General features: G+C 45.6%; 1 protein-coding gene, 1 long non-coding RNA gene and 1 pseudogene across 4 annotated transcripts; 1 reads left to right on the top strand and 2 right to left on the bottom strand.

The window, feature by feature from the left end:
• Window positions 1–732: 732 nt before the first annotated feature.
• Window positions 733–13796, bottom strand: mmd (monocyte to macrophage differentiation-associated). Of its 3 annotated transcripts, none has more exons than XM_084678476.1 (8): window positions 13622–13796; window positions 5904–5985; window positions 5571–5731; window positions 5309–5383; window positions 5035–5136; window positions 3992–4061; window positions 3135–3362; window positions 733–884 (listed from the first exon to the last, which is right to left on the bottom strand). In XM_084678476.1, exons 1-7 carry the CDS (start codon window positions 13657–13659, stop codon window positions 3156–3158), a joined length of 735 nt encoding a protein of 244 aa, XP_084534602.1. In that variant the 5' UTR covers window positions 13660–13796; the 3' UTR covers window positions 733–884; window positions 3135–3155. The 3 variants fall into 3 exon arrangements, with proteins under 3 accessions (XP_084534602.1, XP_084534603.1, XP_084534601.1); XM_084678477.1 differs by lacking the exon at window positions 13622–13796 and adding an exon at window positions 7256–7600; XM_084678475.1 differs by lacking the exon at window positions 13622–13796 and adding an exon at window positions 6681–7195.
• On the top strand, window positions 12894–13321 carry LOC146252937 (uncharacterized). The gene is made up of 2 exons (XR_014731686.1): window positions 12894–13001; window positions 13079–13321. It is a non-coding gene; the product is annotated as an uncharacterized LOC146252937 (long non-coding RNA).
• An 82-nt stretch (window positions 13797–13878) lies between the features above and the next one.
• Window positions 13879–14235, bottom strand: LOC146252935 (small integral membrane protein 36 pseudogene; annotated as a pseudogene).
• Window positions 14236–16609: the final 2374 nt, after the last annotated feature.

Raw genomic sequence — 16609 nt, 5'->3', positions numbered from 1 at the left:
AACCCAGTGCCTTGAATACAGACTTCACCTCAGTCTGCACAACAACTTCACGTCAACACCACAACACAGGGCTAGGCCCAGCTTCTTCGAATGCCTCATATAAACACCCAACTCGCAACGAATGACAACCACGATTCTAATTTGTTATTTTATTGTTTATTTCCTAATCGCGAAAACACACTGCAGGTAACATGTTAACCGTCATACTCATGGCAACGCCAACAGGAAATGTGAGCGACAGGAAACAGGATGTCAGAGTGTTGGTATGTGACGGAGTGGAGTCAGATTCTCCTCCGTGTGATGCGGGCTGAGGCCCCTGTTCCTGTCTCAGTCGTTTGTATCGTCTAATAAAGTCTTTATCTTATGTATTCTCCGCATGTCTATACTCATTTTTTTCTGGAAGAATCTGACAGTGTTGTGTTTGTATTGAGTACTTGAATTTTTTATATAGAAGATATTTACAAGAGGAATACTGGCTTTATGATCGCATAATGAGTAAATGCATATGATTGATTGAAACTTACGTTTTACGTGGTTAGGGTTAGAAAAAAAAAACTTTGGGGAGTTACGGTTTATGAACAACATCAAAAGAAAGAAAACATGGCGATTCCTGAGCTGACGTGTTCAACATGGAAAGTTAAAAGCATGCCCACACACACAACCCCAATGAAAGCAAACTCTTGGAGGACGCCCAATCACTATAGGTACAAATAACCAAGCATGACACACACGTGAGAGTAAAAGCAGTTTTTAATAACAGGTTAGAAAGAGCCTATGTATGGTGGTGTGTGAGGAGTTACATTGCACAGCACCATCCAAGCCAATGGAATCACCAAGAAGCAGATCTGCCTTAGACAAGGCCAGCACAGTGCCCACAGCATGGTCTGAAAACAACATGTTACAAACATTACAAAAACATTACAGTGGTCAAGAGATCAATACGTTTTTATACTCATCACATTTCTCATCAAAATCCCTCATGTGGAGTAGAAATCTGCTACTCCACAAAATGCGAAAGAGGGGAAGCTAATAACGTTTCTTCAGACTGTAGGAGGCATCACACCGGGAAAGATTGGCTAGCTTGTTTGAGATGTGCGTAGGGCGATGGATACTAGTTGAATAAGATGGGTCTGGCTCGACTCAGGGGGATGAAGAGAAACCCAGTAGCACACGTCATGCTGGTCTGTCACAACGACACACAGACATACCGGAACATGAACCCCAAAACCCTTACGACACACACACTGAACTCCCTTCCTGTCTGTCGGTCTCCCCCCCCCTCCACCCCTGACCCCAAACCCCACCCTTTCCCTGCCCAATCCCTCACTCCCCCACCCATACCCTTGTTCACACTGAAATCTGAACACTGCAGCACCCCCAGCTCATTGCAACACAGCCATGTGCAAGAGTAGTCTCAAAGGATGAAAAAAATAATAATAACAAATATGGATCATCTTTCCAGAAAGACGGTCACCCCTTGACCCCGACCCCCCCCCCCCTCCTGCTGGTACTACCGTCAGACCAAGAGGCTGTTCCCCCCCCTCCTGCTGGTACTACCGTCAGACCAAGAGGCTGTTCCCCCCCCCCTCCTGCTGGTACTACCGTCAGACCAAGAGGCTGTCCCCCCCCCCCTCCTGCTGGTACTACCGTCAGACCAAGAGGCTGTTCCCCCCCCCCTCCTGCTGGTACTACCGTCAGACCAAGAGGCTGTCCCCCTCCTGCTGGTACTACCGTCAGACCAAGAGGCTGTCCCCCCCCCCCTCCTGCTGGTACTACCGTCAGACCAAGAGGCTGTCCCCCCCCCCCCCTCCTGCTGGTACTACCGTCAGACCAAGAGGCTGTCCCCCCCCCCCCTCCTGCTGGTACTACCGTCAGACCAAGAGGCTGTCCCCCCCCCCCCTCCTGCTGGTACTACCGTCAGACCAAGAGGCTGTCCCCCCCCCCAAGTCTGAGGAGTCCTTCAAAGCAGGGAGAATCATAAGTCATCATAAGTGCTTGGTTAGGGTTAGTACATTCTGTACATTTTGAAGTCAAACGTGGTCATTTTAATACCTCCCCCACACGTCACAAAGTTCCCAATTACACTGGGCACCAGGCTCCACCAAACAGACACCCAAACAGACACCCAAACAGACACCCAAACAGACACCCAAACAGACACCCAAACAGACACCCAAACAGACACCCAGACAGACACCCAGACAGACACCCAGACAGACACCCAAACAGACACCCAGACGTGATGATATTCATGCACGCTCACTCCATGTCTATGGACTTGATAGTCCAGAGGACTTCCCATTATTTACAGCAGAGTAAATATCACACTTTCATTGTTTGTATGGTATGTATCCATGATATACCACACAGTCTCAGAAATGTAAGACTGCAATACAGACGTTATTACCAGACAACAGCTTGTCTGGACGTGAGACATTAACTTCAAATGTCGAAACCTCAGTAACACAATCTATGAGTCACTGTTCACTGATCATCACTATGAAGTTGTCTATGGAATGTGAGGTTCTCTCAGTGGTACGACAGACAGACATCCATCACGGCTGTCATCACACTTAGTAGCAAACAGAGATGAAGTGTACAACCACAAATAACTGGAACCGCCTTGTTTTTCAGGGGGCGGTTATGATCATTATCATGTTTTTGTTTTTCAAACCGAATAAAAGCGGTACAAAACTCAGACACAAAATTGTCTCAGATGAAGTGCTGTGCGCCGTTGGGGAAACTGTTCCTTACATCGAAAACAGTAAACAATACATGGTCATCGTGGTAAACTTGATCTGAGAACACAAAGAGGCCCGAAGGGAAAGGAGCAGCCGACATGGGTGGGTGACTACCACCTGGGTCCATTACAACTATCAGACAACTTAAGGTGCACTTGATTTAGTTCACTCGCTACAAAACACGTGTGACAGTCTCCAAATGTCTGGAGGTATATTGAACGCACCCTAAAGCTGTCGGATTTCATGTGCTTGATATACTGCAAGTCCTGTTTCCACCTCAGGTCTGCCAACAGACCTCCCTCCCTTTCCTGGGGAAAGGAGGGGGTGCACGTAGACTGACTCCACCCCCCTTTCCCACCACCCACTCCTGCTGTGAGGGGATTCAGGACACACCTCTCCCCCTCCTCCTCTTCCTCAGGCTTCTTGGATGGCGTCCACGTCGCTCGCCGTCTTGTACAGATACTTCCAGATGGCATAGTAGTGCACGGTGGCCGCCAAGGCCACGAACACGTGCCAGATGGCGTGGGCAAAGGGGATGACGCCATCCGACTTGAAGAAGACCACGCCCAGGCAGTAGATGAGGCCCCCGAACGCCAGCTCCACAAGACCCTCCGTGTTGCTCTGAGAGAGGGAGGAGAGGAGGAGAGGTTAGCATGGGGGATGGATGAAGAGGAGGGGGAGAGAGGATGGAGGAGAGGTTAACAGGGGCGATGGATGGAGAGGACCGGCAGAGAAGATGGAGTAGGAGAGGTGGAGAGGTTAGCAGGGGGGTGGATGGATGGAGAGGAGGGGGAGAAACCAAGATGACTCGAGGTTAGAATCCAGGAAACAAGTTGGAAGAGGAGGAGAGGGAGAGGAGAAGACAGAAACGAGGAGATCAAAGGTTCCATGGGCTAACGTGCAATTAAATCCCTGTGGAAGTACACACCATATCCTGACTCTGTACACTGAACACTCCAGAACAGCATAATGCAGCAGAACCTGCAAGCTGTCTAGGCACATCCCCGCCAACAGAGGTCAGCACAGTCCGCACAGCAGGGGTCAGCACAGACCGCACAGCAGGGGGCAGCACAGACTGCACAGCAGGCATATGTTTACAAACTACAGTGTAATATATATACACCTATGCCAGATATAGGTATATGATGTGTATCTATATGTGATATGTGTGTGACTGCTACTGTGCTGTAGAGAGAGAGAGAGGTAGGAAGAGAGAGAGGTAGAAAGAGAGACCAAACAGAGAACTTTACCATAGATGTGATGACCAGTGCCGGGAAGAAACCCATGGTGAGGTAGAAGGCCAGCTCCACTAGCTTATACCTGCGACACACACACACACACACACACACACAAAGTTACTGCATCCATTCACATTTTCACAATTTGAGCTACCTTATGGATTAGCTGACAATAAGTAGCCTATTTCATCTCAAAAGTCTAATAATGTATCAGGTCTCTTAAAGATCCCATGACGTGCTGTTTTTGGATGCTTTTATATAGGGCTTAGTGGTCCCCTAATACTGTATCTGAAGTCTCTTTGCTGAAATTTAGCCTTGGTGCAGAATTTCAGGCATGACGAGCAGTCCCATAATGAGCTTTCCTCAGGACGCGCTGTTTCTGTAGCTTTAAATACGGTGAGGAAGAAAGAGGCGGGGCTAACTGCCATGCTTCGATCATTTGCAAGTCATGATGTTTCGAGGAAAAAACGATGTTGCGCTCGCACGGTCATAGCTCGTTTTTTCCATTGGTAGGCCAAATTCTCGGTATGGGCAAAGCAGAGAAAGGGGAGGTAACCTTCCCTATTGTGACATCACAATAGGGAATTTTCAAAACCGAGCGTTTGAGTTATCATTTTCTCAAAGGCGGAGAATAATACCCAGGGCTTGGTTTACACCTATTGAAATTTCTAGCCACTGGGGGACCAAAGGCAGGCTTGGAGAACTCATTAATGTTAAATAACCTCCTAAAGTGAAGTTTTCATGTCATGGGACCTTTAAGAAACAGATGTTGGGTGTAAACTGCTGCAATATAAAACACTTGTGTCATTAACCTTCCCTCTAAGTGGAGGAACATCTGGGTGTTTTGAGTCTGCAGACTACAACATGAACTCAATGAGAACACAGTCGCTGTGAGGAGTCTGACATGGTTAAATACCTAGACCTTTCTCTGAGAAAAGATACTTTGCTTCTAGAATATATCGACATTACTTCTAGAACATAGACTGTACTTCTAGAATACATATATCTTAGTTCTAGAATACATAGAGCTTACTTCTAGAATACATAGAGCTTACTTCTCATGGTAGTAGAATACATAGACGGTCCCTGCAACGGCCATGAGCCACACGAACCAGCGCATGTGAGCAGCCACAGGGCCCAGCTCTCTAAGGTTCAACCTGGGGGGAGGACAGGAGGTGAGGGAGGGGGTGAAGGAGGGAGAGGGGGAAGAAAGGAGGTGTGTGTGGGTTCAAGTTTATTTTCCATTTGCATCAGGTACAAGTACAGGTACATTGGAATTGTGATATTGGTGTGTATGCGCGTGTGTGAGCATGCAAGAGAGGGTCTTACCAAGGTGTGTAGGAGGCAGCAATGAAGAAGTAGATGACCACTCTGTCACACATGTGGAAACAGTGCTCCATCGACCTAAAACACACACACACACACTTCCTTCACATACAGTTCCTTCACTGGCACAGACCACCACTTCCTGTACAAGCTGTTGTGAAAAATATGTCTGCCCAAGACTATCACTAACGAGGTGTTATGACAGATCTGGCTCCCCTGGTCTAACTCGAGGCAGGTGATGGATCTTGCGTCCCTGGTCTCTCACCTCATGTGGCTCTTCTTCCAGGTGATGATGTGGAACACGGTGGAGACCAGGAAGAGCGCCGACAGGCCCATGCCATACACCAAGGCAGTGATCTTCTCCCAGCGGTCGTCGGACAGGCGGTGGAGCAACGCCATGCCCACGAAGGCCGGTACAATGAGGAGCTGAGGGAGGGAGGGAGGGAGGGAGGGACGGTGTGATTAAAGTGAGTAGGAGAAGCACAAACGACATCTTATTCATATTAATTCTTCATCAATAAATCACTGAATTTCGTTACATGTTGGAGACTACAGCTTTCTAGCAAACGTTTGATGTTACTCTAGCAGACTGACTCACCGCATGAGTGTAGCAGTTTGCAGCGTGCTCATAGCGGGTGGGCTGATAGCGGCAGTTTGCAGAGGCCCGACGGTTCATAAACCTGTTATAATACATGGAAAACACACCTGTTAAGACATGTAAAAAGGTATAATAAACAGGAACCCGTTATAACTCATGTCAAACATGACACGCATAAAACCATGAACACATCAGTCTTGTAGGCAACGTTGTTATTTTGCCTGCTAGACTCTCCAACGGTGTGTTTTGCGCCAGTGTTTTGGTCATGGTTTTTTGACTACCTGTAGAGATCTACAAGTTCAGTAATTCCATATATACGAGCCAACTCATATAAAGGCGACAATAGCTCAGATAACGGATTTCAGACGTCTACCACTGCATTCTCGTATGTCTACAGTACTTCCCCTTTCAACCCTGGTTTTTGGATGAACAGGAAACAGTTCGGTGTGCTGTCACTGACAGTAGATGCTTCGATTTATATTCTGACCATCAATTGCTGCTTTTAACAGAAATAAATTAAGCTCTAAAACAAACAGTAAGGCTAGCTATAACGTTAGCCAGCAAAGGTGCAGATAATAAATAAAAACACATTATATCCAACATGGGTATTAGAAGGGTTTGCCAGTAGGATATTTCATAGATTATGTTCCAAATCAACAGCTAGCCAGCTAGCTAAGCTAGCTTGGTGACAGAGTCAGGCAGTACTAGTCTCTTCGCAGCAACGCAACATGTCATATTGACTGGCAGACAGCCACGTTAGTTAGAAGAAAAACTTGCCTTTGGAAACTGTTCATTCTCTTCATTTTAGTGCCGGACATGTCTTTCCGCTAAGTTTCCAAACAAGAAAAAAAAAATCTCGCCAAATGAACGAGCCAGCAAGCAAAATATCAAAGAAAGCCGCTTTGGTTTAGGCTACTGTGTCATCCACTAAACTAGCAAGCCGCATCAGACCACTGTTAGCGATATTTTCTCTCCCCCCAAAATGACCGACATAACACTATTTTAGTCTTTTCCTTATCATTGTGCCGTAAATAAGGACAATCATAAAATCGCCAAATCAAATCTTTCCATGAAGCAACAGCAGCAGCGCTTCCATCAGATCCGACCCAAGCCAGCTGCACCCCCGGTTACCTCTCACACAGTAGAAAAATGGAGCTAGCCTGCTAAAAAAAAAAAAAACTGTAAGGAAGCGACGGCAAAATATGTTGATTGATAGACATTTTCACCAATGAAAAGTCTTAAAAAGTTGGCTACGTTCCCATCGGTCCAATCAATGCTCAGTTTGCCATTGTCTGGTAATTTGCGTACTACGTGTGTAGTGACGCTGAGAGTAAAGTTGAAATATTAACTACCAAATAATGTAGGTGGTAATCCATCAACTGGACGAGGCTACAACGTTGCTTTCCATCTAACAGGACATATCATTAGCTGCTCTCAAATGACATTCAAACCATATCAACTGTCCTTTGTTTAGGTGTTAATTGTCTTCATCGGTGTGTTCCGTTGGCAACTGTAAGTACAAAGGCTATATGGCATTGCTTTGAATAGACTATACAAATAGCCCACTCATTGAACAACATACGTTATCAACTCAAAAAATTAAATAAGTCAAGGTCAATAAACTCTTGATAAACCATCTGGTGTTCCATGATGACTCATGCAGTCTTTTCATTATCAAAACATCACAAATTTAAGCAATAATCCCCAAGAGGCCGTGGTTTACGCTGATTTTAGAACAGGTGAGGGGAGTTGTTAGGCACGACGCTAAGCGGAGTGACGAAAACCACCTTACCTGTTCTAAAACCAGCGTAAACCACGGACTCGCGGGGCTTATTGCTTTTCTAAAACTGTTACTACAAATATTTGATATGGTTTCATCAATAAAAACAATTAGAAACATTAAACAATAGTTTAATAATAAACCGTAATTCTTCCGCTACTACAAAGTATAGTTCCTACATAAATCGTTGCCACGCAACAGCCAGATGGACATCTTTGCCGTATTTTTCAATTTGAAATATTCGATGCGCAGTAATATGGAATGTTAAAGAATGTTATGAGGACAACCTATGAGGTTATGCTGGATTTTACAACGGCATGGAACGCGATATAGCCAATCACAATCAAGGATGGGAACAACCAGTTTTAGAATACGTATTCTATCAACACCTTGTTATGTTCAGAGATGGCAAAAGTACACACACCCTTCACTCAAGTAGTTGCAGCCTACAGATACTCGTGTGGAAGTTCAAAGTCTTGAAAAGTTGAAGTGCTGACTACATATACTTAAGTAAAAAGTATTTGAAAATATATTTTAAACCTTTCGAAAATTGTTTTTGGAGAGGGGAGAGAACAGGGAAGCTTAAAACAGAGTAGATTAAAGCAGAGCAGACTACAATAGAGTATAGTCGTTTTTTTTTTTTTTTTTTTCACCCCACAAATTATTTTTTACAAGACGACACAAACAAGTTTCAAAAAACACATGCACTCACTCACAGAACATTTTAAAGTGATCCGTTGATGCCTGTTGCATAATTGTTCTGTAACTGTAAATCAGTATTAGGTAACACTGTGTTTATGTAAGGACCATAAGTGTGATAATACATCCTGTTGTTATTATTTCCATCTATCTGTCTGTCCATTTGTCTGTCTATAATCTATATTTATGTGCACAATCTGTGATTGCAATCAGCATTTCTTCCCTGCAGACTTGTGAGTCTTTGAGGAAGACGGCATTACCTTAAATCTAATTCCACTGTGTCACATCTAGTGACATATACAGTAGTGATGTAATCCTGTCCGCCTCCAGGACTCCTCGTCAGTATTACAAGGGTCAAAGGTTGACAAGGATTATAGAAGCACTGTAGGTCTAATCTATATTGTCGTCAGAGAGAGTGAGAGAGAGAGAGAGAGAGAGAGTGAAAGAGAGAGAAAGAGAGAGAAAGAGAGAGAAAGAGATAAGAATCGTTCTTCTTGATGAACGTTCCATTGTATTGTTTATAAGAATTGTAGCTCACATCGGATTAGGATTATTTAGGTGGAAATTAATATTCAGAACCATCTAGGATTTAGGTTTGAGCACCAGAACCTAAACTTGAAACTTGTAGTCCAAACATGTAGTCCACATTTGGACCTGCTGGAACAGGATGTTTGTGTCACTGTGTGACTGACCTCTTGGAGGGAATGAAGGTGGATTCTCAGAAGGAGGTTGGATGAGGCTGTACACTGGAAGAGGTAAACTGTGGCTGATCCAAAGATATAATGGGACTGGGTCATGCAGGATATGGGAGAGATTCAAAGGATGTCATGGAAGAAGATCAGGGTTGGAGAGAGGGATTTATTCATGTTGAGGTGATAGATTGTTAGAAAGTTAGAACAAATGAAGACAGACATAGATAGATGGATAGATAGATAGATAAAAAAAGAGAAAGAAAGAAAGAAGGAAGGAAGGAAAAGGCCCTTTTCAAAGAAGAGAAGGGTGGAAGTGATAAAAAGCAGATAGAAACAAACAGAGCTGACTGAAAGGGAAAAGAAAGCTGATGTCTCTCATTGTTTACAAGTTGCTAAACGTGCAGCTGTGGTGTTGTCATCTGTCAGGGGGTTGAAAGGGTGATTTTAGCAGGGACCACAGGGGTAAGTGAGACACCATATGCTAGCTTTAGTAGAGTCTGCCTGTCCTGGCAACTACTGAGCAACACTCACAGAGGTACCACCTTCACACTGCTAAAGCTCTTTACCTCCACACAGACCGGCAAACCGACATCACTCCCTAACGTACAGTACCACACTAACACTTGCCATATTTGTCAGTCCTGTGACAAGCACGCAGGGACTATGAACACCTGTAGCAGTGGCTCCCAAACTGCCACCCCCCCCCCACCCACCCCTCTTGCCCCACAGACAAATAGAGACAAACGTAAGAGTGACAAAGTCAGTGTTCATAGAATGAAGATATGGATTAGCATCATTATGTGTGTATCAATGGATGGAGTGAAAGACCACTGAGGTGTTTTGCTAAGAAGCTTTGGACACAGACGGGATTGCCCCTTCATGTCACCTTGGCGTACACATGTCCTTGACCTACAACTATACCCAGTGGTATGGAGCTGTTTGACTCATGCATTTGGAGACGTGAAGCGAGGCTGCGTTGTTGACATGGCAAGCAGTCTTCTTGTGACCCACCGGGGGCACCCGTCTCCTCTGAGCCCCCCCCCCCCCCCCCCCCCCCTTCATCCTCCAGGATAACAGCGGCTTTGTGGAGACACGTGATGCAGTTAAACAGCTCAGTAATTGGTTTACAGTTTCATGCCGGGGTAGAAAGAGTCAGCTTTCTGTTCGGTCCCCGGCCGGTCTGACGATAACTTTGAGGAAAATGGATTCTGATGCAGGCCTACCTTCTGTCTCATGCAACTAGCTAGTTGTGACTAGTTCCTGCTGCAGGCTGCATGTGTGGTAATGCATCGCTGGCTGTGCGGCTATACAGCATGCTACAGGCCCGGCTAGATAGCAGGTGGCATCAGGAACCAATGCAGTTCTGTTAACTCAGTGGTTGAGCAGTCTAACTGCAAGCCATAAGGTCCTTGGTTCAAATCCCACCCTCTATGGTGCTTTCTCGAGCATGTGGCGTGTCATTAACTCAAGAAGACCTGCAACCAAAGAGAAACAGATTACAGAAATAGCCTCTCGCTATCACACACAGCCACAAAGCCAGTCTGTTGCCAGATTAGAATCCACCGTACCATGCTACAGTTGCATGTTGTTCTTTAGAACGTCCTCTAGCCAAGTAAGTCCCATTGACTGTTAACAGGTTGTTTGGCACTCAGAATGAAGACCAGAATTGGGTATCCTTGTTTTATTTTCCTCAGACGGAGCAGTTTATTCATGTCAACCACAGTGGGCATTGAGGTGGGGCTAGTATATTTGCAACCATTATGTCATTATTTCTTCTGTCTAGTTGAGAGATGTTTGGCTTTTTGTTGATGTCACAACATTTGAACAACTTCAGGAATGGCATTGAAATTCTAGTGAGTGAATTAGGAGATAAAACTATGTTGCAATGTTTCTTATTTATCCAAATGCTCATCTTATAAGAAACTGAACTTTTTTATAACGCATATTTTTAATCCAGGACTTTTGAGGTTATTGTTCTGTTGGATCCACCTTTATTACACAGATCTCTGGATGGGCTTGGGACAATACTTTTATTGCCCATTGTGGCCTCAACCTTCTTTAAGCAGATTTTTGGTCAGTATAGCCTAGGACTCAAATGGGAGGCTTATCTGTCATCCCAATCAAAAAAGCGATTTACAAATCTCCTGGATGGAAATGCCTTTTAGATTCTAATACGCAGTTGAACATAGGACAGAGCAGATTACCGGAGATTACTGACTGGACCCTAGGTCCTCTCAGGTCCCAGTTAGTGATATCAGCTTTTGTTTTTTAGTCCACCAAAAAACCAACCATGTCCTCACAGTAACATCCACCCACAGGGTGATGTCACTAACACTCCCTCACTCTGATCATCACTCGACCGGCAGCAAGCAGAGTTCACAGAGCAGCGGGTATTGCCGTGTAAGTAGACAGTAATCTTTTATTTGTGGAGAGACAATCGAAGATAAGTTGCATGTGTTGGAGAGGTAATCAGCGAGAGCTAGTCTTTCTCAGTATGCAGGGAGATTAGACACACCATATAGGTGTCTGTCCTATTTCAGAGAGAACTGTTGGCAGAGCCTGCTTCTGTTTCAGGCCTCTGGATGAACGTCGGGTTCAAGGTTTCCTACGTGTTGTTATTTCCATTTCAGAGCCGAGGCTTCCAGGTCGAGTGATTAATCAATTAATTGGATAAATGGTTAATTGGTTAATTGGTTGTGACACCTGATATGTTGTGTGTTTACTTTATCCACTGAGGGCATTGAGGTATGGCTGTCACAGCAGCCAATGTCAAGCACCTGCCTTGATTGTTCCCATCCATGTCCTCCAGAACTGCTTCATCTCCTCCTGGTGGGGGTCCCTGTGTGGGGGGGGGTCCCTGTGGGGAGTCCCCAGGGGTCTCCAGTCTCCGTAGGTCAGGGGGGGGGGGGGGGAACTGCAGGAGAACACAGTGTGACACCATTTTGTGTCCACACAGTGTGGAATTTGAGCTGTTAAAACAAATCCAGTTTCGGAGAGTGATGTTGGGGATGTCAGCAATGTTCAGTAGAAATGTTCCCTTGGCTTTTGCGTTTTGGAATACAGGTTTCGTACAGGAATATCCAGTAACGATACATACACTGTTTAACCGCAACCCTGAATCAGGCTGCCTTACTGCTGGGAAACCTCACTGTTTCATGTGTGTAAGGACCAGGCGATCAAGCACATGTCTCTCACTATCATCTACCATTAAACCACAAGAACCACTGGGTATTCAGGTCACATACAGGACATCTACATCACAGAGATGTTCCCAACCACCCACACTACACATTCTGACCTCCCTTTACTCTAAGAGAAAAACTTCCTAAAGGTTAAATATGGGCGTACTCAAACCATGTTTACTGTCGAGTGCCCTACACATGCCCTGACAGCTGAAGCAGGAATGCCGGTATTTGATGTTGTCGTAGCCCAAAACTGTATTTAGAATAATTGATTAATCACACACTTACTGACTTACTCTGGATTGACAGATAACCAATCAGTTTGCTGCCTTGTTGTGTTCTATGATTACTGTGTCGCCTTGTGCAGTGGGAGTTCCGTTGTTTGAATCTTTGTTGACTTGACGACTGCAAGGTGTAAGTCAACATTTCATATCTGGCTGTGGTATGACAAGTTTCCAGTGAGTACATTCTGTCTGTCTGTGTGTCTGTCTGTCTGTCTCTCTGCCAGCCAGCCTGCCTGTCTGTCTCTTTGCCTGTCGGTCTCTCTTTTATGTTCCCGCTATAATCTGTCAATAGCTTACAACACTTATTCTTTCAAGCTGTTAATCATTTACCCCTCTTTCAGCCTTTGTCCCAAGAGCGGGGTGAACCACCATAGACTCTATGCTTCCGAACCACTTCTGCTACAACATCTTTCTGCCCTATTCAGGGCTGAAACCACTTCTTAGACAGATTGTCCGTCAGGGTAAGTTGTAGCTTAATCTTGAGTTCAAAACACGTCAAGGAACATTGTCACTAAAATGAGGATGTGGGCTTATGCAGGTCAAGACCTCCATGACAGAAACAGATGACTTATCCTGCCCTGACCCTTGACATCTGGTAACGACCTGGTGCTGTGACCTCACCTTATCTCAACATGTTTATGTAAGACATCACTGTTCTGACAACACTACAGCTATGTGCTGGGAAATAGACTTTGGTCCAATCTGCATCGCAACACACTGTACTTGATCTACAATTCTTGTATGAAATGTGCTAAATAAATAAACTCTTATTATTACTTTACACCACATATTCAAATTCACTGAACAGAAAATCCTCGACAGACTGACAGACAGACAGACAGACAGACAGACAGACAGACATACATACATACAGACAGACAGACAGACTGACAGACTGACAGACTGACAGACTAACAGACAGACAGACTGACTGACAGACAGACAGACAGACAGACTGACAGACTAACAGACAGACAGACAGACAGACTGACTGACAGACAGATTGACTGACAGACTGACAAACAAACAGGCATGCAGGCAGGCAGGCATGTGGGTTGGTAGACAGGTTACCATGTCTTACCGTCTCAGTCTTGTCTGGTGGAGGTCAAATCCTAGCATCGTCCTCTCCAGCAAAGTCCAACCCCTCCCCACAAAATAACGCAGTAAACGTCTTCAAAGTAAAAGAAAAAAGATGACTGTACAAACAAATGATATATTCATTAAAAAAGACAAAGCGGAAAGAGATAAAAACATAAATATGTACAAAAGTGGATCCCAGTAGTTAAGGTTTCAGAGGGAAGTTCCAGCGACAGTGAGTCTCTCTATTTATATCTCTTCGTATCTCTCTCTCTCTCTTTAGGAACTCCCTCCTCCTGGACCTTAGACCATGGTGCTCTTCTTCTCCCTGAAGTCCTGCAGGCCGGGGCTGGCTGGTTCGTGGTAGGTAGTGATCATGTTGGACGTGTCCCAACGAGCAGGCACTGAGGCCGGGGAGCTCTGCATCACCACCAGCCTGATGGGAGACTGCGTGGGCTGGGGGTCCGGAGCGTACTCCTTGGTGGGGTCCTTCCCCCGGCAGTCGTACATGATGCAGGAAATCAAGAAGACCAACAGCAGGATGACGTAGCTGACGATGAGGATGCACAGGTTCAGAGTGACTGGGTCGATCTCTTGGTAGTTTTCCAGAAAGCCCATGGTGGAAGGGTCATGCTGCGAGGCCCACGGGCCTGGGAGAGCGGGTGAAGACTTGGAGAGGCGGCCAAGGGACGTAACGGAGGAGAGGCAGGCAGGCAGGCGGAGGACGGCTGACTGCTCTGGAGACTGGAGAGGCAGGTTGGCTGGTGACAGCAGGGCTTAGTGTCTATCCTCTAACTCTCTAGATCCTCTCTCTCTCTGTCTCTCTATCACACACACACTCTCTATCCTCTAACTCTCTCTCTCTTTGCTCTATCGCACGCCCTCTCTTTCTCCATCCTCTCGCGCTCTTACTTTTTCCTCTTTCTTTCTCTAGCCTCTTGATCCCCTCTCACTGACTCTCTGACTTTCTATCTCAGTGTCCTCAATACTTCTCATCTCACTTGATGAATATCTCCCTCTCTCCTCTATCTGTACCTCTCTCACCTCTCTCTGTACCTCTCTCTCCCTCTGTCTGTCTCAGGACAGTGGATATACAGCTTTGTGGTAAAAATACTTGAATCCGTGCCACTCGTCTGCCCTTGACTTCCCTGCGATCAATGATTATGGCAGCTCAGTTTAATAACTAAAGCCTCAGTTGTCATTTCCACTGCTGTGTCCTACACAGGGGACACTGGTGGAAGTGACATCATCATCATCATCTTCATCACAAAGCTTACACAGGCCATATTCATTTCTACAACAGCATGTGTTCATGGATTTAACTGGGAGACCTTTATGGGCAAAGTCTGTTACATGGAGCATGTGTGTCTGTGTGTGTGTGTGTGTGTGTGTGTGTGCGTGTGTGTGTGTGTGTGTGTGTGTGTGCGTGCGTATGGGCAAGCTGACGCATGTGGGCATGTGAGCACATGTGAGCTGAAATGTGTGTGTTCACTGGTGTAATCTTAATCTTGATTGTGAGTGGGGATTGTGAGTCAGCCATCTGGCTAAATAGAGAGCAGAGAGAATGAATAAAACTCTGAAAAAATAGCTTTCTTTCTCTGTCTCTCTCTCTCTCTCTCTCTCTCTCTCTCTCTCTTTCTCTGTCTCTGTCTCTGTCTCTCTCTCTCTCTCTCTCTCTCTCTCTCTCTCTCCCTCTCTCTCTCTCTGTCTCTCTCTTTCTCTCTCTCTCTCTCTCTCTCTCTCTCTCTCTCTCTCTCTCTGTCTCTCTCTCTCTCTTTCTCTGTCTCTGTCTCTGTCTCTCTCTCTCTCTCTCTCTCTCTCTCCCTCTCTCTCTCTCTGTCTCTCTCTTTCTCTCTCTCTCTCTCTCTCTCTCTCTCTCTCTCTCTCTCTCTTTCTTTCTCTGTCTCTCTCTCTCTCTCTCTCTCTCTCTCTGCAGCTGTTTCTAGTTTTCTCCCTGGGTTCTGACTGGCCTCTATCTGCTGTGATTAAACAGTAGTTTGTTTACTTATTGGGAACGTTTACCCAGTCAGATATTTGTAGGAAGTTTTGATCCCTTGGTAGTATTAACATTTTATTTTGTGCCAGGTCTGAGAACACAAACACTCTCTCTCTATCTCTCTCTCTCTCTCTCTCTCTCTCTCTCTCTCTCTCTCTCTCTCTCTCTCTCTCTCTCTCTCTCTCTCTCTCTCTCTCTCTCTCTCTCTATCTCTCTCTCTCTCTCTGTCTCTGTCTCTCTGTCCCTTTTGCTCTCTCCCTTTCTCTCCCTCTCTCTCCCTCCCTCTATCTCTCCCTCTCTCTCCCTCCCTCTCTCTCTCTAACTCAACGCTAGCGAGCTAGAAGGGTTAGTTAGGTATCAGGAAGGGATTACCACTGTCAGCCTGCCCCCTCCTCCTCTTTTCCCTTCTTTCCTCCCTCCCTCCGGCCTTTCCTCTCTCTCTCTCTGTCCCTCTCTCAAGTCAGTAATCTCTGTGAAATACACACATACTCTCTCAAACATTGTCAGGGGAGGGGAAGCATATACACCAACCTATACATCCTCATATATATATATGTAAATACTATAGATCAAATAAATAAATGTATCAGTCCGTATATACATACATACATATACTGTACACAAAAGTAGGCACACGTAAGTATAAGACTGTACATGATCACTATCACTATCTCTGTCTCTGCTGCTATTTAGGGGTCGATGGTGTAGTAAGTAGATCGTGAACACAGACCCCAGCAGCAGTAAACTCAGTTCACCAGCAGAGGGCAGTGGGGAACAGTGAGACATGAACACCAAGCAGCAGAGGATTGTCACCTTTGACCCAGAGTCCACACAGGGGACAAGCACACCGTCAACACACTGGATACATGGCAGAAAGAAACACACACACACATGCACGCACACACACACCTACACACACACACCTACACTCTGACTTCCCCACTCACACACTCCCCCGCACTACTGAGTCACAAACGGATACTTAAAATCTCCATA

The sequence above is a fragment of the Hypomesus nipponensis genome, chromosome 17, assembly GCF_054491055.1.
Source record: "Hypomesus nipponensis isolate SF chromosome 17, ASM5449105v1, whole genome shotgun sequence".
Taxonomy (NCBI): Eukaryota; Metazoa; Chordata; class Actinopteri; order Osmeriformes; family Osmeridae; genus Hypomesus; species Hypomesus nipponensis.
The sequence above is the reverse complement of the archived record's forward strand: the minus strand, read 5'-3'. Positions and strand labels throughout refer to the sequence as shown.

Bases quoted from the DNA above. Each gene is read 5' to 3' on its own strand.
- mmd (XM_084678475.1), bottom strand. From the start codon at position 6,721: ATGTCCGGCACTAAAATGAAGAGAATGAACAGTTTCCAAAG. The intron at 5,732-5,903 runs GTGAGTCAGTCT...TCCCTCCCTCAG, and splicing joins CAAACTGCTACACTCATGCG to CTCCTCATTGTACCGGCCTT. The intron at 5,384-5,570 runs GTGAGAGACCAG...TGTGTGTTTTAG, and splicing joins TGGAAGAAGAGCCACATGAG to GTCGATGGAGCACTGTTTCC.